This window comes from Aulonocara sp. 'chitande type north' Nkhata Bay, linkage group LG22, assembly GCF_057382095.1.
Source record: "Aulonocara sp. 'chitande type north' Nkhata Bay isolate Kocher_YH1m ecotype deep benthic linkage group LG22, A_spYH_male_GT1.1, whole genome shotgun sequence".
NCBI classification, from domain to species: domain Eukaryota; kingdom Metazoa; phylum Chordata; class Actinopteri; order Cichliformes; family Cichlidae; genus Aulonocara; species Aulonocara sp. 'chitande type north' Nkhata Bay.
Genome location: NC_141364.1, coordinates 11,899,942 through 11,923,829, shown reverse-complemented (window position 1 = coordinate 11,923,829; position 23,888 = coordinate 11,899,942). Strand labels below are relative to the sequence as shown.

Below are 23,888 nucleotides of genomic sequence, written 5' to 3'. Positions count from 1 at the left end.
ATAGTAGTACCTGGTAGAGGACCCGAGCTTGAAGGATAAACCGCCCGCAGGGGCGTGCTGGGTGGTGTTTTTATATATATGCCAGGATCCTGACACCTTCACAACTACCAACCAAGTGAACAACACTCTCCAGGAGGTAGGTGTATCAATATCAAAGTCTGCCATAAAGAGAAGACTGCATGAAAATAAACAAAGAGAGTTCACTGCAAGGTGCAAGCTACTCATAAGCCTCAAGAAGATAAAGGCTAGATTTAAAAAAAGAGACATGCTCAAATCCAGCTGAATGCAGTCAAATTGATTTGGTAGATGGACAATGACCCAAAACATACAGCCAAAGCAGCCCAGGAGATTATTAAAGCAAAAAATTGGAATATTCCTTGGAATATTCCTGAATGACCAAGTCAGTCACGTGATCTTAACCCAACTGAGCATGCATGCCACTTGTGGAAGACTAAACTTTGAACTGAAAGGCCCACAAACAAACAGCAACTGAAAGCTCCTGCAGTCAAGGTCTAAAAAGGAGGAAAGCCAGCATCTGGTGAAGTCCATGAGTTCAAGACTTCAGCCGGTTATTAGCAGCAAAGTATTAGAAATGAACATTTTATTTTCCTGAAATGTGAATATTTAGTGAAATGAAAGGATTGTGTTAAAGATGTTTTAGTTCTTCACATTTTTATGCAGTCTTTTTGTTGAACCCACTGAATTGAAGCTGAAAGTCTGCACTTTACCTCCATCTGAGTCGTTTCATTTAAAATGCATTGTGGTAATGTACAGAACGAAATTAGAAAAAGAAGTTGTCTCTGTCCAAATATTTATGGGCCTAACTGTAAGCCTGACAAATCAGCGTGCTGTTTGAACTTTGAAAGGTTAAAGTAAATGTAGTTGTGGAGCTGTTGATGTACTGTTGCTACTTTAAAAAGGATCACATCAGACAAAAACTTCAGTGAAACATTGTACTTTACAACACTGCCTAATTAAACAAGATGAAAGAAAATGAGGTAAAATAACATGTTATTTGAAACTGTTGAGTAAGTTTAGGGTTGGAGTTCTACAAAAGAATAAAAATAGCATCGAGTCAGCAGCCTGAGACACAAGAAAGACATTAGAGAGAAGGTATCACATCCATAGGTTAGGTTTCATTTGGCACAGTGTAAAGTTTTGCATTTGTGGTCCATCACTTGGGTGGAGGCTGACAGGTGAACAAGGTGAATGCAATATAAAAAGGCCAGCTTTGGAAGAGAGCACATATTGTACAAAACAAAGACTTGAGTACGGGAAACAAATCACATTTTAACAAGATATTTTAAGCTGTTAGCTTTCAAGAGGAAATTATATTTCAAGCAATATGAAGTACTTTTTCCTGGCGCTGCCTTTCCTGACTCTGCTGGGATTTCCCTTTTCCAAGGTAAGACTTGAAATTAAAAGTAAAAAAGAATGAATGTAACAAAAAATAAACAAGAAACAAACAGCAATCTTTGTTGATCAAACACACTTAAATAAATAAATAAATTAATATTCAGGGAATTCTAACCAGTGAGCCAAGATGATTTTTGATGGAAAAACTATTCTGATTCATATTTTTCACTGTTAATGCATTGCATTGAAATCACTTCCTTAATGGGCAATTATTACATATAAAGTATACAATATCATTTGTAGTGTCAGTTTTATTAATTTATTATTCAGTGTCATAAATTCTGTTGGTTTGCTCTTTAGCATGCGCCGCTAATGTCTGCAGCAAAAGGACTCAATCCTACCTACAATTTATCCCCGGCTACTAATACTGCCACAACTGACAGTGAGACTATAGAATAGAATAGAATAGAATTCAACTTTATTGTCATTGCACATGCACAGGTACAGGGCAACGAAATCCGTGGCTCTGGCAGCGGCACCCAGGCTTCCACCAGCACGACGACCACAGCCGCAGGGGTATCGTCAACCAAGGTGACTACAAAGCACCTGGAGGCAACTGTTGCTGTGATTTGCCACTGTATAAATGAAAACTAATTGAATGCAAAGAGAGGATAGAGTCACATTGCCACCTCTGTGGCTCTGCTGTTTGGACCTTTTGCTTTTTAAACCATAGTGCAGTGGGCAATCTGAAGTCTCAGAGACAGAACTAGACTACAGTGTTATTTATCACACAGCAAATCAGAGTTTATTGTATTTACTTGTAGATGAAATACATTACCAGCTGCAAGAAATAATCAAAAAAGATAAAAGTAAAAAAAAAAAAAGGAAATCTTTGTTTTTCATATTTCTTTGAATTGAAAGTAATGTGATCAAACACACACTACAATAAATATAAAACAAAAAAATGTATAAATTATTAAATTAATAAAAAAAAATACTTGAGGAAATCTTACCAGTGAACCAAGATTGTTTTTGATGGAATATCTATCCTGCTTCTGTATTTTTCAGTGTTAATGCATTGCATTGAAATCACTTCCTTAATGGGCAATTATTACATATAAAGTATACAATATCATTTGTAGTGTCAGTTTTATTAATTTATTATTCAGTGTCATAAATTCTGTTGGTTTGCTCTTTAGCATGCGCCGCTAATGTCTGCAGCAGAAGGACTCAATTCTACCTACAATTTATCCCCGGCTACTAATACTACCACTACTGACAGTAAGACTAGCAGCAACAGTGGCTCTGGCAGCGGCACCCAGGCTTCCACCAGCACGACGACCACAGCCGCAGGGGTATCGTCAACCAAGGTGACTACAAAGCACCTGGAGGCAACTGTTGCTGTGATTTGCCACTGTATAAATGAAAACTAATTGAATGCAAAGAGAGGATAGAGTCGCATTGCCACCTCTGTGGCTCTGCTGTTTGGACCTTTTGCTTTTTAAACCATAGTGCAGTGGGCAATCTGAAGTCTCAGAGACAGAACTAGACTACAGTGTTATTTATCACACAGCAAATCAGAGTTTATTGTATTTACTTGTAGATGAAATACATTACCAGCTGCAAGAAATAATCAAAAAAGATAAAAGTAAAAAAAAAAAAAAGGAAATCTTTGTTTTTCATATTTCTTTGAATTGAAAGTAATGTGATCAAACACACACTACAATAAATATAAAACAAAAAAATGTATAAATTATTAAATTAATAAAAAAAAATACTTGAGGAAATCTTACCAGTGAACCAAGATTGTTTTTGATGGAATATCTATCCTGCTTCTGTATTTTTCAGTGTTAATGCATTGCTTTAAAATCTCGGCCTGAACGTAAAGTTATTACATGTAAAGCATACAATATCATACTCTGTAAAATCCAGCACAACAGAGTGTCATAAATTTTGTTGCTTTGCTCTTTAGGACATGAGCACAACCACTGCATCAACAGGTCTGAGTACTACCACTACTGACAGTAAGACTAGCAGCAACAGTGGCTCTGGCAGCGGCACCCAGGCTTCCACCAGCACGACGACCACAGCCAGAAGGGTATCGTCAACCAAGGTGACTACAAAGCACCTGGAGGCAACTGTTGCTGTGATTTGCCACTGTATAAATGAAAACTAATTGAATGCAAAGAGAGGATAGAGTCACATTGCCACCTCTGTGGCTCTGCTGTTTGGACCTTTTGCTTTTTAAACCATAGTGCAGTGGGTAATCTGAAGTCTCAGAGACAGAACTAGACTACAGTGTTATTTATCACACAGCAAATCAGAGTTTATTGTATTTACTTGTAGATGAAATACATTACCAGCTGTAAGAAATAATCAAAAAAGATAAAAGTTTAAAAAAAAAAAGGAAATCTTTGTTTTTCATATTTCTTTGAATTGAAAGTAATGTGATCAAACACACACTACAATAAATATAAAACAAAAAAATGTATAAATTATTAAATTAATAAAAAAAAATACTTGAGGAAATCTTACCAGTGAACCAAGATTGTTTTTGATGGAATATCTATCCTGCTTCTGTATTTTTCAGTGTTAATGCATTGCTTTAAAATCTCGGCCTGAACGTAAAGTTATTACATGTAAAGCATACAATATCATACTCTGTAAAATCCAGCACAACAGAGTGTCATAAATTTTGTTGCTTTGCTCTTTAGGACATGAGCACAACCACTGCATCAACAGGTCTGAGTACTACCACTACTGACAGTAAGACTAGCAGCAACAGTGGCTCTGGCAGCGGCACCCAGGCTTCCACCAGCACGACGACCACAGCCACAGGGGTATCGTCAACCAAGGTGACTACAAAGCACCTGGAGGCAACTGTTGCTGTGATTTGCCACTGTATAAATGAAAACTAATTGAATGCAAAGAGAGGATAGAGTCGCATTGCCACCTCTGTGGCTCTGCTGTTTGGATCTTTTGCTTTTTAAGCCACAGTGCAGTGGGTAATCTGGAGTCTCAGAGGCAGAATTAGACTACAATGTTATTTATCACACAGCAAATCAGAGTTTATTGTATTTACTTGTAGATGAAATACATTACCAGCTGTAAGAAATGATCAAAAAAGATAAAAGTACAGAATAAATGAATAAATAAAATGGAAATCTTTGTTTTTTTCATATTTCTTTGAATTCAAAGAAAAATGAAAAACGTATACACTAAAATAAATAAATGTATAAAGTACGTGAGGAAATCTTACCAGTGAACCAAGATTATTTTTGATGGAAAAACTATCCTGCTTTTACATTTTTTCAGTGTTAATGCATTGCTTTAAAATCTCGGCCTGAACATAAAGTTATTACATGTAAAGTATACAATATCATACAGCACAATGCAGTGTCATAAATTCTGTTGGTTTGCTCTTTAGGTCATGGGGACAACCACTGCATCAACAGGACTGAGTACTAAAACTACTCGCAATCAGACCAGCAACAGCGGCTCTGGCAGCGGCACCCAGAGTGGAGAGAGCCACATCGTCACCTTTGTGGTTCTGCTGTTGGGATCTTTTGCTTTTCCAGCCATGGTGTAGTGAGCAATCTGGAGCCTCAGAGCCAAAACTAGACTACAATGCTATTTATAAAACAGGAAATCTGAGTTGATTGTATTTAGTTGTAGATGATGGTAGTGAAAGAGCTAACCTATAGCATCTCAAAAGATATGTGTGTAAGTCATAAGGTGATTTATAGAGCACTTTCCACAGTGGAAAGAGTGCAATGCCTAATGATATGTAAAGGAGAATTGTCTGTATCTTTAAAAGCACCTCAAAGCATATTTTGGCACATTTCAGTTGTTTTATTTCAAAGGTGACATGCCCTTACACATCTTTACACTATTATACCCATTACCTGTTTATTTTCTTGTGTGATACTTGATGTATAAGTTAAGTCAAATTTTACCTGTAGACATGTTATAATATAGTGATGTCTGTTGAAGATTTCCGTCTGTATTAGTATAATTATTTGCACAATTTACAATAATTATTTGATCTTTATGCATTAATGTGTGAAATAGATTCAACATAAAACACTATCTAACATAAATGGTAATAAAACAGAGCATCGTTTTAATGGATGCGTGATTATGTGTTTTAATAACAATAATTCAATTAATTTCTGCTCTTTTTTTATACTGCAAATTTTTAAAACCATCCATCCATCCATCCATCAGTTCTCTTCCACGTATCCTTTTCAGAGTTGCAGGGGGGCTGGAGCCAATCCCAGCTACAATAAGGCTAGAAGCAGGGTACACCTTGGATAGGTCATCACTTTTTCGCAGGGCTAATATAGAGAGACAGACAACCATTCACAGCTATATGCAACTTATAATCATCAGTTAACCTAACCCCACTAACAGCATGTCTTTGGACTGTGGGAGGAAGCCAGAATACGTGGAGACAACCCACACAAACACGGGGAGATCATACAAACTCAACACAAGACTCTGGTCACAAGGTGAAGTCAAACTCAGGAGGCAACAGTGCTAATCACCACTGCAAAAAAAGAAAAAAAATCAGTCCAGATATCTATTATGATTGTTGAGTATGCTTCACTGGAATCAGGTTTTTGTTGGCACGGTTGATCTTTTTCTTTTTTTGTTTCTTCGCCTGTCCTGTTTGGTTCTTTTGCCATCAGAATTATTGTCTAAAGGCAAAGAAAGATGCCCAACGGATTTACTTTACCAAATGGACCATCCCGGCCTTGCCGTATTGGTCTATTTGATTCATCTTTGCTTTCATTGTTTATTTTATTTTATTTTTGCTTGCTACATACGGGACAGACATGACTGGGGGAAAGAAAAGGGAGAAAGAAAGAGGGAAAGAAAAACAGCAGGGAAGAGGAACGGTGATAAAGGGGAAAAAAAACAAAAAAAACAAACAAACAGACAAAAAATACATATATAAATCACCTGGATCACCTGTTGAGAAAGAAAAAAGAGAAAACAAGCAAAAAAACAACAACAGAGCAATATAATAAACAACATCATCGCGATGATCTATGTGAATATAACAGTAAATACTAAATATTGAATATTATTGTGCTACCTAACTCTAACCCCTGCACATTTCTCAGCACTCACCCAACGTGGAGACAGACATAAATAGACACTGTACACACAATCACACTCCCCAAGCGTACTCTAGGTCTAGGTACCCTTGCCCCTGGAGGGGGAACCTGCACCCAGACCCAGATAGTGTTACCCTCTTCCCTGGGGTGGAGAGAAGAAGACCGCCCCGACTCCGCAGCAGCAGGGAGGCCCACATTCCAGACCCCAATCGGACGGCCAACTCCTCCTCCCAGCCCCCACGCCCCAACAGGCAACAGAGAACGGGGGTGTGTGAAGACTCCAAACCTCCCTCCGCCTGCTCATATGTAGTGTTGATGCATGTGTGTTCTAAGGTGCATTTAAAACCCAGGAGAGCATGGAGCTACCTGCCAGAGAGCAGCAGGTAAGTGCATCGCCCCTCCTGATAGCCCTCAATGTATATGTGTATTTAAAATTGAGAGGTGGGCAACGGCGCCAGGGGTGAGGTTGTACACTCTAATGGTCTTCTGGATGCTGTGTAGCGTGCCCACCCCCAAGGTCCTATATGTATGTGCTATGAGAGTGTGAGTAATGTGAATGTCTAAATTGTGGGATGAAATTGAGGCACAGGCAGCCAGGCAGCCAGGCACAGGCAGCCAGAAGGGGACAAAGGGGGGGATGCCTCCCCTGATCCCATCTGCCGGTGGATCACTGACTTCCTGACGGACAGGAAGCAGCACGTGAGGCTGGGAAAGAATGTCTCGGACTCCCGGACCATCAGCACCGGCTCCCCTCAGGGCTGTGTTCTTTCTCCTCTGCTCTTCTCCCTGTACACCAACTGCTGCACCTCCACCCACCAGTCTGTCAAGCTAATCAAGTTCGCAGATGACACCACCGTCATTGGGCTCATCTCTGACGGGGATGAGTCTGCCTACAGGAGGGAGGTTGAACGTCTGGTGTCTTGGTGCAGCCACAACAACCTGGTGCTGAATGCCCAGAAGACAGTGGAGATTATTGTGGACTTCAGGAAGCACACAGCCCCACTCCCCCCCATCATCCTGACTGACACCCCCATCACCTCTGTGGACTCATTCCGCTTCCTGGGTACCACCATCACCCAGGACCTGAAGTGGGAGCCCACCATCACCTCCGTCATCAAGAAAGCCCAGCAGAGGATGTACTTCCTGAGGCAGCTGAAGAAATTCAACCTGCCAACACGGACGATGATGCAATTCTACACTGCAATCATCGAGTCCATCCTCACCTCCTCCATCACCGTGTGGTACGCTGGAGCCACTATCAGGGACAAACAGAGACTGCAGCGTGTTGTGCGCTCTGCTGAGAAGGTGATTGGCTGCAGACTCCCATCTCTGCAGGACCTGTACACCTCCAGGACTCTGCGGCGTGCAGCCCGGATCTCAGCTGACCCTTCTCACCCTGGACACAGTCTGTTTGACCTGCTCCCCTCAGGCAGGAGGCTCCGGTCCATTCGCACCAGAACCTCTCGCCACAAGAACAGTTTCTTCCCCTCTGCTGTTGGACACATGAACAATAACCACATGACTGTCCCCGCCACTAACACATGACCCTACGCTGTGTCACTGCATCATTTCATGTCTGGCACTGATCACCACCTGCACTCATGTATATATCTTTCTACGTAGCACTCATAATTCTTACTCTCATGTATATATCTCATGTATATCTCATGCACATATCTTTCTTTCTACATAGCACTTTAATTCTTATTGTCTGCACTGAAGCACCGCTGCAATTTCCTAATGTTGTAAACCTCAACATCTGGCAATAAACCCATTCTGATTCTGATTCTGATTCTGAACCCTGGTGGCACACCTGCACCCCAGGGCCTTGCCTGTTCAGTAGTGCCGCCTGGCCCCACAGAGCCCGGGACAGCCCACCCGACCCCACCACAGAGAAAACTGCACCCACCCCGTCATCCACTCATCTTCCAGACTACACAAGACAATAGACACCCAGGCTGAGTTCTCCGCCTCCCCTATATCTCCCCCACCTGCAGAGTGATTTCCTGGAGAGAGGATTCTGTTCAATTCAATTTTATTCATATAGCGCCAAATCACAACAAAAGTCGCCTCAAGGTGGTTCATAGATACAGAGAAAAACCCAACAATCATATGACCCCCTATGAGCAAGCACTTTGGCGACAGTGGGAAGGAAAAACTCCCTTTTAACAGGAAGAAACCTCCGGCAGAACCAGGCTCAGGGAGGGGCGGCCATCTGCTGCGACTGGTTGGGGTGAGAGAAGGAAGACAGGATAAAAGACATGCTGTGGAAGAGAGACAGAGGTTAATAACAGATATGATTCAATGCAGAGAGGTCTATTAACACATAGTGAGTGAGAAAGGTGACTGGAAAGGCAAAACTCAATGCATCATGGGAATCCCCGGCAGCCTACATCTATTGCAGCATAACTAAGGGAGGATTCAGGGTCACCTGGTCCAGCCCTAACTATATGCTTTAGCAAAAAGGAAAGTTTTAAGCCTAATCATGAAAGTAGAGATAGTGTCTGTCTCCCGAATCCAAACTGGAAGCTGGTTCCACAGAAGAGGGGCCTGAAAACTGAAGGCTCTGCCTCCCATTCTACTTTTAAATACTCTAGGAACAACAAGTAGGCCTGCAGAGCGAGAGCGAAGTGCTCTAATGGGGTGATATGGTACTACAAGGTCATTAAGATAAGATGGGGCCTGATTATTTAAGACCTTGTATGTGAGGAGCAGGATTTTGAATTCAATTCTGGATTTAACAGGAAGCCGATGAAGGGAAGCCAAACAGGAGAAATCTGCTCTCTCTTTCTAGTCCCTGTCAGGACTCTTGCTGCAGCATTTTGGATTAGCTGAAGGCTTTTCAGCAAGTTTTTTTGGACATCCTGATAATAATGAATTACAGTAGTCCAGCCTGGAAGTAATAAGTGCATGAACTAGTTTTTCAGCGTCACTTGGTCTTTCGTTAATTAATAGGCTGGTGTGAAAAATTGCTGCCACACCGCCCCCTCAGCCTGTGCTTCGAGATTTCTGGTAGTTAGAATGACTCAGGGGAGACCTCCTGCAAGATGTAACAGCCTCCCCCACCAGTTGAAGAGCCCCCCAGGTGGCTCAACCAGGACCCTAGCCCTGAGACGGAGCACCCCCAGGGGTTTTAAGAGTAAGAAATTGTACCACTCTTGATGGTGTTTGTAGTTCAACTTGACCCGGTTTAAATTTCTTTTTTACTATGGATTTAATTTGTTGATATTCTAAAAATCTTTTCTTGTTGATCCCATATTGTGTAACTAGTCTGTCAAATGGAATAAATTCTGTTCTTTCTAATATATGTTCCAAGTATTTGATTCCTTTACAACTCCAATCTGGAAAGTTTATCATATTATTGTTTTGTAATATGTCAGGGTTGTTCCAGATAGGTGTACGTTTGCATGGGATTAATGAAGACTCCGTCAATTTTTGGCACGGTTGACCTAAAAAAAGTAGTCAGACAGGATGCTGTATGTATGATGCAAAAAAAAGACTTGAAGAAAAGTTGCAGAGGTTCACGTTGCTTACATTCAATACAAGCTCTACTTGCACAACAGTGGGGTCACGATTGGACATTTACGTGGAAGCAAACTAAAATACTTATATAGAACCAAAACACAACCAACCACAACAAAGGTGCTTTTTTACTGTAAGATAAAGCCCCCCCAAAAAATACAGAGAAAGGTTCAAGCTTCTTAAATGTTTTAGGAGTAGTCTCAGCAACAGCTAAGTGATTACATATTTTGAAGGTGCATTATCCTTTAACTCTGTTTTTCTGAAAAATAAATTATATCTTGACGAGTCGACAGCTGTATTGGGAAGGATGTTGCGAATAAATCACAAAAGTGGCGTTAATGCTTTTGTGGAATGACAATGCAATGTGATATCAGGTCCACGAAAGCAGGAAAAAAACATGCAAACAAAAGAAATCAAATAAAAAGCGAAAAACACTTCAGTAGATATCTGATAAACAAAAGAAGTTACTAAAGAGTAAAATAATAGAATAACACTCAAATAGATTGATATTGGGATTTCTTTTCACATTTTTTAACTATCCATTCATCCATTCTCTTCCGTTTATCCTTTTCAGGGTTGCGGGAGCACTGGAGCCTATCCCAGCTGTTTTAAGGCAAGAGGCAGGGTACACCCCGAACAGGTCGCCAGTCTGTCACAGGGATAACAAACAGACACAGAAAACCATTCGCACTCACATTCACACCTACGGGCAGTTTAGGGTTTCCAGTTAGGGTTTTCCCCACTAACTGCATGTCTTTGTTCCATGCAAACACCGGGAGAACATGCAAACTCCACACGGAAAGACCCCGGCCTGATGGTGGAATTAAAATCAGGACCTTGGTGCTGTGAGGCAACAGTGCTAACCACCGTGCTGCCACATTTTTAACTAATCTTATGAAATAGCATGAACTGTGATGCACATACAGTTGTGATATGTTTGAAGTTAAATTTAAATCTGCAACTTAGTAGTCTCTATTGCCCTCTTCTGCCCAAGTAACTTCATTACAAAGATGGTTATTTGTTAGGCTGTTAAGGCTGTAAAAAAGCCAGTGAGTGAAACAGGTGTTAATCTTGACTTTAAAATAATAATCATTTGTAGATAGAGTCTTACAAGCGTAAATGTCAAATTTCTGGCACAACTTCACCTACTTCCAAGGTGCATGGAGAGGATGATAAACTCACAACGCAGGGACTCCAGCAAAACTTAAAATGAAAGGGGAACAACTTTATTGACTAACCAACGCGTTTGGCTTGTGGCCTTCATCAGGGTCCATCAAGGCCACAAGCCAAACGCGTTGGTTAGTCAATGAAAACTCTATCAGTGCCATCAGTAATAGCAGCTGAAAACTAAGAAGCAGCTTTTCGTTGTTTTCAAAACCCCTTTTCAGGGTCAAAGGTTTGTTATTGTCTCAAGTGAGAAACCGCATATGCCTTACTATTCTTAAATGACTGAAAGTTATCTTTATCCTACACTAACGTTGCTTAAGGGCAAGTATTTTTGTGTTTTTGTTACTCATTGGGGTTCTAGGTCATCTAACAGGAGGAAGTAAGAGTCAGTGACTGATGATAAACAGAGCAACACTGGACAATGCTTAACAAGGAGCAACAATAGTACAGGGAAGGTAGTAAAATATAGGTTACAAATTAAACCATAAGTAAAACACATTGGCTGAAGCGGCTCAGTCAATGTGTTTTATGATAGTTGTGTTAAAAAGTTTGTGTTATTGTGAAATTTAAGCATTCAAGGTAAAGGTTAGCTGAAAGGGGTAACAAGAACTCATACTTTCCATACACTGAAAAATTTCTGACACTTGTCTGTTTGATCATTTTGATGCTGAAGGATTTCTTTTTTCCTTCTAATGTTTTCAGCACAGCGAATAAAGTATCCGTTCTGGGCACTTGTGATTGCTTATGCTTATAACTAATCCAAATTCTATTAAAATTGCACTAGAGAAAATACCTTGAACAAACACAAGCATGCATGCATGCACTCTCAAACATTCAGTAACACTCTGACAACTTCCTGGATGCTGGTCATCCAGGTCACACACTACGTCACACCTACCCCACCTGAAACGTGATATTATTGTATAAAAGCTCAGTGTCCCTGAACTCAGGAACAGGTTACAAGGAGAAGTTTCAACGAAACTTAGCACAAAAGTACATTATACTCTGATTTTTGTGCAATAGAACAATTTCTGTAACATCTCTGGTGCATCTCTGCCTCCTTGGTTCTTTCCATTATGGATTTATTGTGTCTGGGTTTTTTTACACTGGTTTTGCTGGCACAGGTAATTACCTATTTTTAAAGTTTTTAAAAAAATGTTTTATTGAGTTTTATAATGATAAAAAGTCAATAAAAGTCAAAGTCAATAATTTAGGTGAAACATTGCAGAAAATGTGTGAATACAAAATGTTTCACAAACATGAGTGTATCGAGCTGACATGTCTAAAAGGATTAAAGTATTTAGAGGAGTTTTTATGTAAAAGTTCTTGCCAAACATTGTTAGGAGGATATCTAAAGGTGAAGAAGTTTTTAAAATAGAATTACATTTGTTTAATCATTATAGATTAATATTGGTCATCTTTTCCTGCCACTAGTAAATACTCAAGAAATTTCTGTTTGTGGTAACTGTAGCAGACACTTTGGAGGAATGATTAACTTCATTCGGAGAAAGAAACCGTTAATTTCTGATCTAATGTATTAATTCCTTACTGGAAAGAAATAATAGGTCAAGGAGAGTTTAGGTCATCCAAATACCATAGAATACGATTAACAGACTAAATAATGGGTTATGATGACAGCATAGGCACAGAAATTTTGCTGTTGTGCTTTTAGTCATTACATTTGTTGAAATGATATTCTATTTTATTCCTTCTGAGACTCCAAGAATCACTACTACTGATCTAGGCAATACAACTGAGACTGCCACCCTGGAGAACATAACTACAGCTGCCACCCTGGACAACATAACTAAAGCTGCTACCCTGGACAACACAACTACAGCTGCCACCCTGGACAACATAACTACAGCTGCTACCCTGGACAGCACAACTACAGCTGCCACCCTGGACAACATAACTACAGCTGCTACCCTGGACAGCACAACTACAGCTGCCACCCTGGACAACATAACTACAGCTGCCACCCTGGACAACATAACTACAGCTGCCACCCTGGACAATACAACTACAGCTGCCACCCTGGACAACATAACTACAGCTGCCACCCTGGACAACATAACTACAGCTGCCACCCTGGTCAACATAACTACAGCTGCCACCCTGGACAACATAACTACAGCTGCCACCCTGGACAACATAACTACAGCTGCTACCCTGGACAACATAACTACAGCTACCACGCAGGCTGCCACCACCACTACTGCTACAACTACCAAACAGGCTGCCACCACCACCACTACAGCTACCACACAGGCTGCCACCACCACTACTTCTACAACTACCAAACAGGCTGCCACCACCACCACTACAGCTACCACACTTCCTATACAGGCTGCCACTGCCAATACCACTGGCACTCCAAACACCAACAGTACAGCTACTATCCCAGCCAACGCCACTACAGCTGCCACACAGGACAACATTACAACTCTAACCCAAAGCATCACAACAACAGTGACTACCACCACTGCAAATGGAGGATCGGAGGTGAAAGCTTCTGTGCTTTGTCTTGTTTTTCCACTCTTGCTCTACATGCCTTGTGTTTAATTGTCTGTGAAGCTTGCTTACATTAATTGTAGATGCACTCTAATCACTCTGACCCCTTTTTGTTTTGTACACAAAATATATGTAGACTTATCCTAATCTTATGTGCTCTGCATTGTATTTCTTAAATATACAGGGGAACAGAACCATGCAGTAGAATAGAGCTAAACTGACGGTGCAACAAAAAACAAAACAAAGTGATTGTGATTTAAGAAAGAAAAAATATAATAGGTAACACAATTCAGAGCAAATGAAAGTGATAAAAGGCTTTATTACACACACCATATTTTGATCATGTTATATATATATATATATGTAATTAAAATGAACAAAAACCTGTTCTCCTTACATTTGATTGCACCTATAAGTACAAGTCAATAAGTAATATTTAAAATGGGTATACCTAAAGTAAGTGATTCAATGCAATATGAAGATTAGCATAAAACAGAGCTTATTTTTGTACTAGCAACGGGAAGGAAGTTACTAAATCAGTGAGTAGCAGATGCAGCTAAAACTTGTAGGCTTTATTTAATCTTCAGATCGACATATAGCAAGCAGTGCCTTTAGATAGTCTCCTTTAAAGTGGTTCTGTTGGAAAAACAGGAAATAGCAAGAAAATACAAATATTTATGCAAATATTTGAAATAGAAATATCGATATATTTACTATATAATAAATATTTATATTTAGAACAATTTTATCTGTGTGACAAACCTGCAGTGTAGTGTAGAGGGAAGTGCCTGTTAATTTAATGAAAGCAGCTCGGATACAGAGTAGATCTTCCTCACTGTGAGACACCATAATCCGCTGCACTATTTCTTTCTGTAAGAGTGAAATGAATATTGGTAACCAGTGCGTCAACAGTCTCTCCAGATGTATAGTCTGTCATTTTGACCCATCTGTACAGAGGAAGTTTGTTTTTTCATGTGCACTCATCAAAATTAAACCACTACACTACAAATAAACATGGTCTCTGCCTCTTCTAATAAACTTTATAAAATTACAGTGATTATGAGTTTCTTAAGCAACAGAAAATAATAGAAATAGCCCCAAAATTATTAAAAAATATATACATATAAAAAAACAGTAAATAAATAAATAAAATCCTACATATTAAAATGGCTGCGGTCGATTTTAGGGATCCCATGTTGGTTTGGGTATTTCCTAGCGGTGACAGAAGTTACAGTGTTTTCACTCTCTGACATTATCTTTGAACTTGTTTAATATCTGTGAACGACGGCCACATTTTGCAGAGTCACAAAAGTGCATTTGTGGACAAGGACTTCCTATATACCAAGCCAGTGCCAGTGCGGCATAGTAAAGTACTAAAAGTACCAGTAGGGTGAAATAATTTATGCAAATATGACTGTGGGCAGACTGCGTTTGCAAATATTTGGTTATATTAAGTTCAAATATATTCAATAGTGATCACAGGATATGGCATTCATAATAGAAACTTTCCTTTCCTTATACTGACCATCATATCAACTGATTTTTCTATTATGAGCAGTGTTGGAAGGTTACTTTTAAAATGTATTCCACTACAGATTACAGATTACATGCCCCAAAATGTACAGGGAGTGCAGAATTATTAGGCAAATGAGTATTTTGTCCACATCATCCTCTTCATGCATGTTGTCTTACTCCAAGCTGTATAGGCTCGAAAGCCTACTACCAATTAAGCATATTAGGTGATGTGCATCTCTGTAATGAGAAGGGGTGTGGTCTAATGACATCAACACCCTATATCAGGTGTGCATAATTATTAGGCAACATCCTTTCCTTTGGCAAAATGGGTCAAAAGAAGGACTTGACAGGCTCAGAAAAGTCAAAAATAGTGAGATATCTTGCAGAGGGATGCAGCAGTCTCAAAATTGCAAAGCTTCTGAAGCGTGATCATCAAACAATCAAGCGTTTCATTCAAAATAGTCAACAGGGTTGCAAGAAGCGTGTGGAAAAACTAAGGCACCAAATAACTGCCCATGAACTGAGAAAAGTCAAGCGTGCAGCTGCCAAGATGCCACTTGCCACCAGTTTGGCCATATTTCAGAGCTGCAACATCACTGGAGTGCCCAAAAGCACAAGGTGTGCAATACTCAGAGACATGGCCAAGGTAAGAAAGGCTGAAAGACGACCACCACTGAACAAGACACACAAGCTGAAACGTCAAGACTGGGCCAAGAAATATCTCAAGACTGGTTTTTCTAAGGTTTTATGGACTGATGAAATGAGAGTGAGTCTTGATGGGCCAGATGGATGGGCCCGTGGCTGGATTGGTAAAGGGCAGAGAGCTCCAGTCCGACTCAGACGCCAGCAAGGTGGAGGTGGAGTACTGGTTTGGGCTGGTATCATCAAAGATGAGCTTGTGGGGCCTTTTCGGGTTGAGGATGGAGTCAAGCTCAACTCCCAGTCCTACTGCCAGTTTCTGGAAGACACCTTCTTCAAGCAGTGGTACAGGAAGAAGTCTGCATCCTTCAAGAAAAACATGATTTTCATGCAGGACAATGCTCCATCACACGCGTCCAAGTACTCCACAGCGTGGCTGGCAAGAAAGGGTATAAAAGAAGAAAAACTAATGACATGGCCACCTTGTTCACCTGATCTGAACCCCATTGAGAACCTGTGGTCCATCATCAAATGTGAGATTTACAAGGAGGGACAACAGTACACCTCTCTGAACAGTGTCTGGGAGGCTGTGGTTGCTGCTGCACGCAATGTTGATGGTGAACAGATCAAAACACTGACAGAATCCATGGATGGCAGGCTTTTGAGTGTCCTTGCAAAGAAAGGTGGCTATATTGGTCGCTGATTTGTTTTTGTTTTGTTTTTGAATGTCAGAAATGTATATTTGTGAATGTGGAGATGTTATATTGGTTTCACTGGTAAAAATAAATAATTGAAATGGGTATATATTTGTTTTTTGTTAAGTTGCCTAATAATTATGCACAGTAATAGTCACCTGCACACACAGATATCCCCCTAAAATAGCTAAAACTAAAAACAAACTAAAAACTACTTCCAAAAACATTCAGCTTTGATATTAATGTTTTTTGGGTTCATTGAGAACATGGTTGTTGTTCAATAATAAAATTATTCCTCAAAAATACAACTTGCCTAATAATTCTGCACTCCCTGTATTTTGTAACGTATTCCGTTACTCAATAAGTGTAATGTATTCAGAATACTTTGGATTACTTAATATATTATCATGCTTTTTACAACTACATGAATGTACTATTGCTGTGTGATGTATTACTATTACTGAAGGCCACTCGCCATACCAAAACCAACTAGATTTTTAAATTTTAAAATGAGTAACAGTTAGGTATGGCTGCACTATTTGCAGCAATCTCGTATAGAAAACTATTCCACTCGTATATAAAACAGGTCCGCGGCTCGAACCATAGTAAAGGGACCTCTGGCTAATACGTCGGGTTCAGTGTCGGGCTTGTAGCCGAAAACTAGCTTTACTTTGTTGTCTGGGTCAACTTTGCTAGCGAGAGAGAGAGAGAGGCGTTCAAACGCTGCTTCAACAGAACTTCGGAGAAAAACACGAACATAGTGTACAGTCAAGTCTTAATGGCTTACTTACAACTGGACTACATTGCCCATGAGGCTACATTCTTTAGGGCTATGCCTGTAACACTCTGCCTATTGCCTTCATATTAAATAAGTTTTTGAATAATAATTAAAAAAAAAATTTCTTCACGTCATTTTGTGGGCCGCAAGTAGAGGTGACATGGGCCGCGAGACTGAGACACGGGCATTAGAGCCTCTTAATGCGTGTTTTGTTTGGGTTTCCACCGGCGTGGAATTACCAAAAATAGTGAGGGAATAGCCTAACATATGAAATAGGAAAAGATCTCTGTGTAATCACTTTATTTCAACAAAGACAGTATTCTCAATACCACCCTTTTAAACGGTAACTGTAATGGAATACAGTTAGTCATATTTTGTATTTTAAATATGTAACGGCGGTACATGTATTTCGTTACTCCCCACTGATTATGAGCACATCTATAAAGAAAAATCGTCACACCTCGCAACAGGTGAGGACCTCGTCAGTAGCTATTTGGACCCAGACAATACCTAGGAACTACATACCTTCCCCTTTCTCTTTTATTTCTACTGCTAATAGGAACTCTGAAGAGATTTAACAACCAGACACAAGTTGGTAAGTTGGTAATAACCTCTCGTAGTTCTTCAGTTTCTTTTATTTCTGTGTTTTTTTCAAATTTTTTTTATTGTGAGGTTAAGAAGAAGTATGGCTGAAGTTAGTTGAAAAGAATTGCTAGCAAATATTTTCATATTTAGATAAAGTCTAAATATGAAAGATTCAATAAAGTCTGGATTTTTTAAAGTTGTGTTTTATTTCAATTTCAATCATATCTATAATCAAATCTTGTATTGGACACAAAAATAAATATTAAACTGCTAAAGTAAATATGCAAATTAAATATATATATATATATATATTTCTTTATATATATTTCTTTATATATATATATATATATATATATATATATATATATATATATATATATATACATCACCACATCCATAGCTGGACTCAATCATTTGATAAACCTATCAGACAGTATGTCATTTGTTCTGTGTGATATAACCCCCACATGTCCTTATGGCCAACTGTTACATATTATGTAGTTCTTCCATCAGTGCCTTCTGGTATTTGAATTTTGGCCGAATCCCTCTTTGAGTAGTTTTGAAATCTTCTCCCAAAATATCTGTATTTTGTCCTATGAACTTCTATCATAGATAAATTACCACAAAATCGTCTCACCTTCATGGTCTTAAGTCTCGTGGCAAGGTAGGCATCACGGTTTTGAATGCACTGTACTGTGATAAGACAAATATTAGGATAATGTTGGGTCTCCACCTAATAATGGTATGAAGTGCACAATAAATGTTCAAACAGTATGTCAAACTGTGTTTACCCAAAACTTTCAGACCCAAGCGAAAGTCTCCTGAAAACCTTTTCTCTATGATCTGATCCACCGTCTGCCCAAGCTCCAGCTCCAGTCCCATCAACACTGTTAATCATGCACAAAGTCGGGGGGGATGAAGATATTGGGATTTAAAAACTAAATCAAAACACTTTTTAACACAGAAAGATTAATGAATTTTTAAAAAAAGGGACAGCCACCATTGTCAAGATGTTCTACATCTCTAGAAGTCAATATGTCAATCCATTGTCCTGCCTCAGCTTTCTTCCCTTTTAGGGATGCAGAGAGAGTCTAAATGATCAGACATAATAACGATGAAACACATTAAGGGTTAAAGGAGTAAAAATATACAGTTTTGTTTCAACTATTTCAGAATCAAGTAGTCAGTAGATGTATATGGTTTAACGTATTAAAAGAGCACTTTTTACTCCAGTGCCTTTTAGTTATGTTTGTACATAAAAGTAAATAATACCTCAATGTCTGTCTGAACCACACCAGCGACACATCCTTTCTGTTATGAGAGGGGGTGAAAGAAAAAACAAGAGGAACTATAATTTCAAAAGCTGGACTTAATTTCAAATATGTGCTGTACTGTTTGTGTTCCCAGTGAAAGTTATACACAGGCAAAAGTTAAGCGTAGGATTTCATTCATTGTAGATCAAATTCTTTGGTTATAATTCAATCAAAGGCGATGATCAATGACATAAATATTTACATGTAGCAAAGCTTTAAGAAGCTTCTCAAAGTCATTACTGGTTTCCGATTCGATTTCCTTTTCCAGATCCTTCTTATACACTAAAACAGGAAGAGCAAAAAGAAAAGGAAGGATTAGGATTTAAACATCTAATTTCAAATAAACAATCTTTTTGGTCATTTAAAAAAAAAAAAGTATCATAAAAGATCTTTGACTTACTTTCTTTGTATGCAGCACTGATGCTTTGCAGCTGCTTTCCAGATCTTGTGCTCAGAATTTCCGCAAGCGTTTCTTCATCTGTGCCCAAACCCTGCACACACATACCATGCACATTTCTTGATATACAACAGGAGCAAAGTGAAGGAGGAGATGAAAGCAGCACAGCGGGAGGTGAAACGCTGCCTGAGGGAAGCAAAGGACACCTACAGGAGGAAGGTGGAGCAGAAGTTGGAGAGGAACAATATGAGGGAGGTCTGGAATGGTGTGAAAACCATCACAGGCCACAACACCAAGAAAAGCACAGTGGGGGGGACTGTGGAGAAGGCAAACGAACTCAACAACTTCTTCAACAGGTTTGACCAGCCCACAACCCCCCCACCCTCACCCTCACCTTCACTACAGAGTCCTCTCCCCACTCTCCTGCCTCCCTCGCTTCCCCCCCTTCCTGACACCATGACACCCCCCTCCTCCAATCCCTCTCTCAGCAGCAAGACATCTCCCCCCCTCCCCTCCTCCCAAACATCTCCCAGTGTCACAGTGGATCAGGTCAGGAGGCAACTGAGGAAGCTTCGCCCCAGAAAGGCAGCAGGCCCAGACAAGGTGTGTCCTAGGATGCTTAAGGCGTGTGCTGCTGAACTTGGGGAGCCGCTACAACGAGTCTTCAACCTCAGTCTGCGACTGGGGAGAGTGCCCGCCCTATGGAAGACATCCTGCATCGTCCCGGTCCCCAAAAAGAACCGGCCCAATGAGCTGAATGACTTCCGACCGGTGGCACTGACGTCACATCTTATGAAGACTCTAGAGCGGCTCTTCCTCAACCTCCTCCGACCACAGGTACAACATGCCCAGGACCCACTACAGTTTGCATACAAGGTGGGTGTCGGAGTGGAGGATGCCATCCTGTACCTCCTACACAGAGCCCACTCACACCTGGATGGGGGAAAAGGCACGGTCAGGATCCTGTTTCTTGACTTTTCCAGTGCCTTTAATACCATCCGGCCCTGTATGCTTCAGGAAAAACTGAACAGGATGGAGGTGGACCCCTGCCTGGTGGCTTGGATCTCCGACTACCTCACCGACAGACCACAGTACGTCAGGCTGAAGGACATCACGTCTGACACAGTGGTCAGCAGCACAGGAGCACCACAGGGAACTGTGCTGTCCCCTCTTCTCTTCACCCTGTACACCTCTGACTTCTGCTACAACTCTGAATTATGCCATATTCAGAAGTTTGCAGATGACACGGCCATCATGGGGTGTATCTGGGATGATCAAGAAGAGGAGTACAGAAGTCTGGTGAGGAACTTTGTCGCATGGAGTCACACAAACCACCTGCAACTCAACACCTCAAAGACTAAGGAACTGGTTGTGGACTTCGGGAGGTCTAGAGCAGGTCCACTGCCAGTTCAGATAGAGGGGGAGGAGGTGGAGGTGGTCAACAAGTACAAGTACCTCGGGCTGTGGGTGGACAATAAACTGGACTGGTCATGCAACACAGAGCACCTGTATAAAAAAGCCCAAAGCCGACTGTACTTCCTCAGGAGGCTGAGGTCTTTTAACATCTGCAGGAAGCTCCTGAGGATGTTTTACCAGTCGGTGGTTGCTGGAGTACTTTTCTATGCTGTGGTGTGCTGGGGGAGCAGCACAGCAAAGAGAGACTCATCCAGGCTGGAGAAACTGATCAGGAAGGCTAGCTCTGTGGTCGGCATGAAGCTGGACACTCTGGTGACAGTGGCAGAGAAAAGGACATTAAAGAAACTGATGGACATTATGAACAATGCTGGGCATCCTCTGCACACGGCCATTAACAATCAGAAGAGTCTGTTCAGTGACAGGTTGCTTCTCCCCAAGACAAGAACTAACAGACTTAAAAACTCCTTTGTCCCACACGCCATCAGACTGTTTAACTCCTCTCTGGAGGGGAGAGGGAGGGGAAACAGGAGGACAAAGGAGGGGGGAACAACTAAGCTGTAGTGCCTCTTCACCTCACTGTACAATACCTTGTGCAATACTTTTTGTAAATAGTCAACAGTGCAATAGACTCAATACTTGAAATGTGCAATTCACTTGTATTTTTATTTTTTATTCCTATTTATTCTATTTATCCCCTTTGTATATTTTATTTATATTTGTCTCTGTATTTATATATGTGTGTGTGTGTGTGTGTGTGTGTGTGTGTGTGTGTGTGTGTGTGTGTGTGTGTGTGTGTATATATATATATAACAGTTCTGTAACTGTAACTTTGGTCGTTGCTGTGCTTTTTTTGGAAGTCGAATTTCCCAGAGGAACCCACCCGAGGGATTAATAAAGTTCTATCTTATCTTATCTTATCTTAGTTATAACATCTATTCCAAAATCCTAAAGATGAAAGCAACCACTCACCGCCATGGCCTCCTGGAGACGGTAAGCTTCATACTCCACGGGGGGCATCAACAGTTCCAGCAAAAGAAGCTCCAGGTCTCCAGATAAAGCTTTCTTCAGAGCAGTTATTATATCCTAATTCACCACATGCATAAATAAAATAACACTGAATTAATTCTTATTTTGACTTGACTCAGAGTTTCACTCCTGGTTTTCTTTTTGTAATTCTTGTTAAGTTATTTTAGTAAAGAAACAGTAAATATCTAGAAAAAACCTCTGACTAATGGGAAAAAAAAACCCAGAGTACACTTGGGATTGGAAGTGGATTCACACAAAACCTGCCTGACTATCACACTATGGTGTACTCTTTCCCTGTAAGACACTACAGTTGGGCATGTGACAGTAGTTCTGAAGTTGCTAAACAAAGGTGTGTTCACACCTTTAATGTCACCGTTTTTTTATTATTTGATCAGCAAACACTTCAAAGTTACAGATGAGCAAGGCTAAACTTTTATAACTACTAAACCTCAAACTGAAACTTCAGTTTCATTGCTTAATATATTTTATTGTAGGAGACAACTTTACACTTCATGGTTTCCACAAAACCATTAAAGTTTTAATTTCGAAACTCTTTGAAAAGGTTGTTACTGTTTCTATTTTCTCACCTTATGTGTTAGCTCCTGAAAGACCTGAGCAATTACTTGCCTCTGGGCGTTGTTCCTATTGGTTAGTATTCTCAGTAGCGTCACTGTGTCTGAGCAAGATACACGATATTCAATAAATTACCAGGAAAAGGGTGGAAAGAAATCGTGGGAATTTATTTTCAACATATGCCAATGAATGCCTTTGTTTTCCAGTGCTGTCACGATCTCCGTCACATCTCTGTCAGGGTAGAAATTGGAATAGGGTCGTACTGTTCCAAGGGTCCCCCAGTACATATCCTATTTAATAAAAAGGGACAATAATTGTGGCATCCACTCTCTATACAATATATAAAACAACTGAGTGGCAAGAATCAAGTGAAATGTGTAACAACTAACCTCATACTGAGCATACCACGAAGGTATGGAGATGTAGAACAATACAGATCAGCCATGCTTGAATTTAAAGAATGCTAAGTATGTCAGACTTCTAGGAGGAGGTGCACGCATGTGTGTGTGTGTGTGTGTGGAGGGGGATGGTTCAACACAAACTATTAATACAAGTAATTTTCAATAATGAAACAAATTGGTTGAATTGTATTACTCGGCTTTCTTGATATTTAAAATCTAAACGTGACAATGCGCAGCAACCTTCAGAGCACTTGTTTATAGACAGCAATAAAAGGTATGTAGATAACCAGACTGAACATGACTGCAGATAAGGCTATTTGCAAATGTGGAGTCTTAGTGAGCAGAGTAATAAATCTTAGTGAAGAGTGAAGACGGGGCAGAGGTGTACTTCTTGGAATGTTTACTTACATAAGAGTCAGAGTACTCAGAATCCATGGCTTGTTTGTATCTAATGTGAGCAAAAACGGAAATGGCAAAGACATTAACAGCCCACATCACGGAACAAACAGATAATGTGACTTCATTTTAATAGGTTTAATAGAGATTCTCCAATGAAACTTAAAGTCTACAGCATAGCTTTTGAGAATCTAGGAATTCGTGACAGTAACATATGAAGGAGGAGGCCAAGTCCGAGCTGATTAGCGTTAGCCACTTATTTCTTAAACAAATTATTTAAAAGGAATTGTTATTTTTCTTACCTGTAACAGAATACTAGGCCAGCTGTGACAAGGAGTGGAGGTAGTGTATCTTTTTTTTTTTTTTTTTTTTTTGTACAACCTCTCCGCCAACAAGCCCTGTATTTCAGTCCCACCCACACAGTACGCCACAGCTGCTTCCCGTACACCCACTTGCGTGTCAGTCAAAGATA

General features: G+C 40.3%; 3 protein-coding genes across 3 annotated transcripts; 2 read left to right on the top strand and 1 right to left on the bottom strand.

Moving 5' to 3' along the window:
- Nucleotides 1-1,270: 1,270 nt before the first annotated feature.
- LOC147303606 (uncharacterized) lies at nt 1,271-5,542 on the top strand. The gene is made up of 5 exons (XM_086280804.1): nt 1,271-1,405; nt 2,556-2,726; nt 3,329-3,469; nt 4,071-4,211; nt 4,784-5,542. The coding sequence occupies exons 1-5, from the start codon at nt 1,346-1,348 to the stop codon at nt 4,943-4,945; spliced, it is 675 nt and encodes a 224-aa protein (XP_086136930.1). The 5' UTR covers nt 1,271-1,345; the 3' UTR covers nt 4,946-5,542.
- Nucleotides 5,543-12,137: 6,595 nt separating this feature from the next.
- On the top strand, nt 12,138-15,580 carry LOC147303605 (uncharacterized). Its single transcript, XM_086280816.1, has 2 exons — nt 12,138-12,292; nt 12,885-15,580. Exons 1-2 carry the CDS (start codon nt 12,245-12,247, stop codon nt 13,731-13,733), a joined length of 897 nt encoding a protein of 298 aa, XP_086136942.1. The 5' UTR covers nt 12,138-12,244; the 3' UTR covers nt 13,734-15,580.
- On the bottom strand, nt 13,932-23,888 carry anxa14 (annexin A14). Its single transcript, XM_086280815.1, has 13 exons — nt 23,719-23,888; nt 23,429-23,468; nt 22,813-22,909; nt 22,634-22,722; nt 21,990-22,103; nt 19,608-19,698; nt 19,410-19,489; nt 19,167-19,205; nt 18,895-18,985; nt 18,686-18,781; nt 18,532-18,587; nt 14,445-14,552; nt 13,932-14,318 (listed from the first exon to the last, which is right to left on the bottom strand). The coding sequence occupies exons 2-13, from the start codon at nt 23,453-23,455 to the stop codon at nt 14,259-14,261; spliced, it is 948 nt and encodes a 315-aa protein (XP_086136941.1). The 5' UTR covers nt 23,456-23,468; nt 23,719-23,888; the 3' UTR covers nt 13,932-14,258.

Coding starts and splice junctions, on each gene's coding strand:
- LOC147303605 (XM_086280816.1), top strand. CDS start 12,245: ATGGATTTATTGTGTCTGGGTTTTTTTACACTGGTTTTGCTGGCACAG. Junction 12,293..12,884: donor CACTGGTTTTGCTGGCACAG/GTAATTACCTAT, acceptor ATTCCTTCTGAG/ACTCCAAGAATCACTACTAC.
- anxa14 (XM_086280815.1), bottom strand. CDS start 23,455: ATGGATTCTGAGTACTCTGACTCTTAT. Junction 22,723..22,812: donor GACAGCACTGGAAAACAAAG/GCATTCATTGGC, acceptor TATCTTGCTCAG/ACACAGTGACGCTACTGAGA. Junction 22,104..22,633: donor TTCAGGAGCTAACACATAAG/GTGAGAAAATAG, acceptor GTGGTGAATTAG/GATATAATAACTGCTCTGAA.
- LOC147303606 (XM_086280804.1), top strand. CDS start 1,346: ATGAAGTACTTTTTCCTGGCGCTGCCTTTCCTGACTCTGCTGGGATTT. Junction 1,406..2,555: donor TGGGATTTCCCTTTTCCAAG/GTAAGACTTGAA, acceptor TTTGCTCTTTAG/CATGCGCCGCTAATGTCTGC. Junction 4,212..4,783: donor CAGGGGTATCGTCAACCAAG/GTGACTACAAAG, acceptor TTTGCTCTTTAG/GTCATGGGGACAACCACTGC.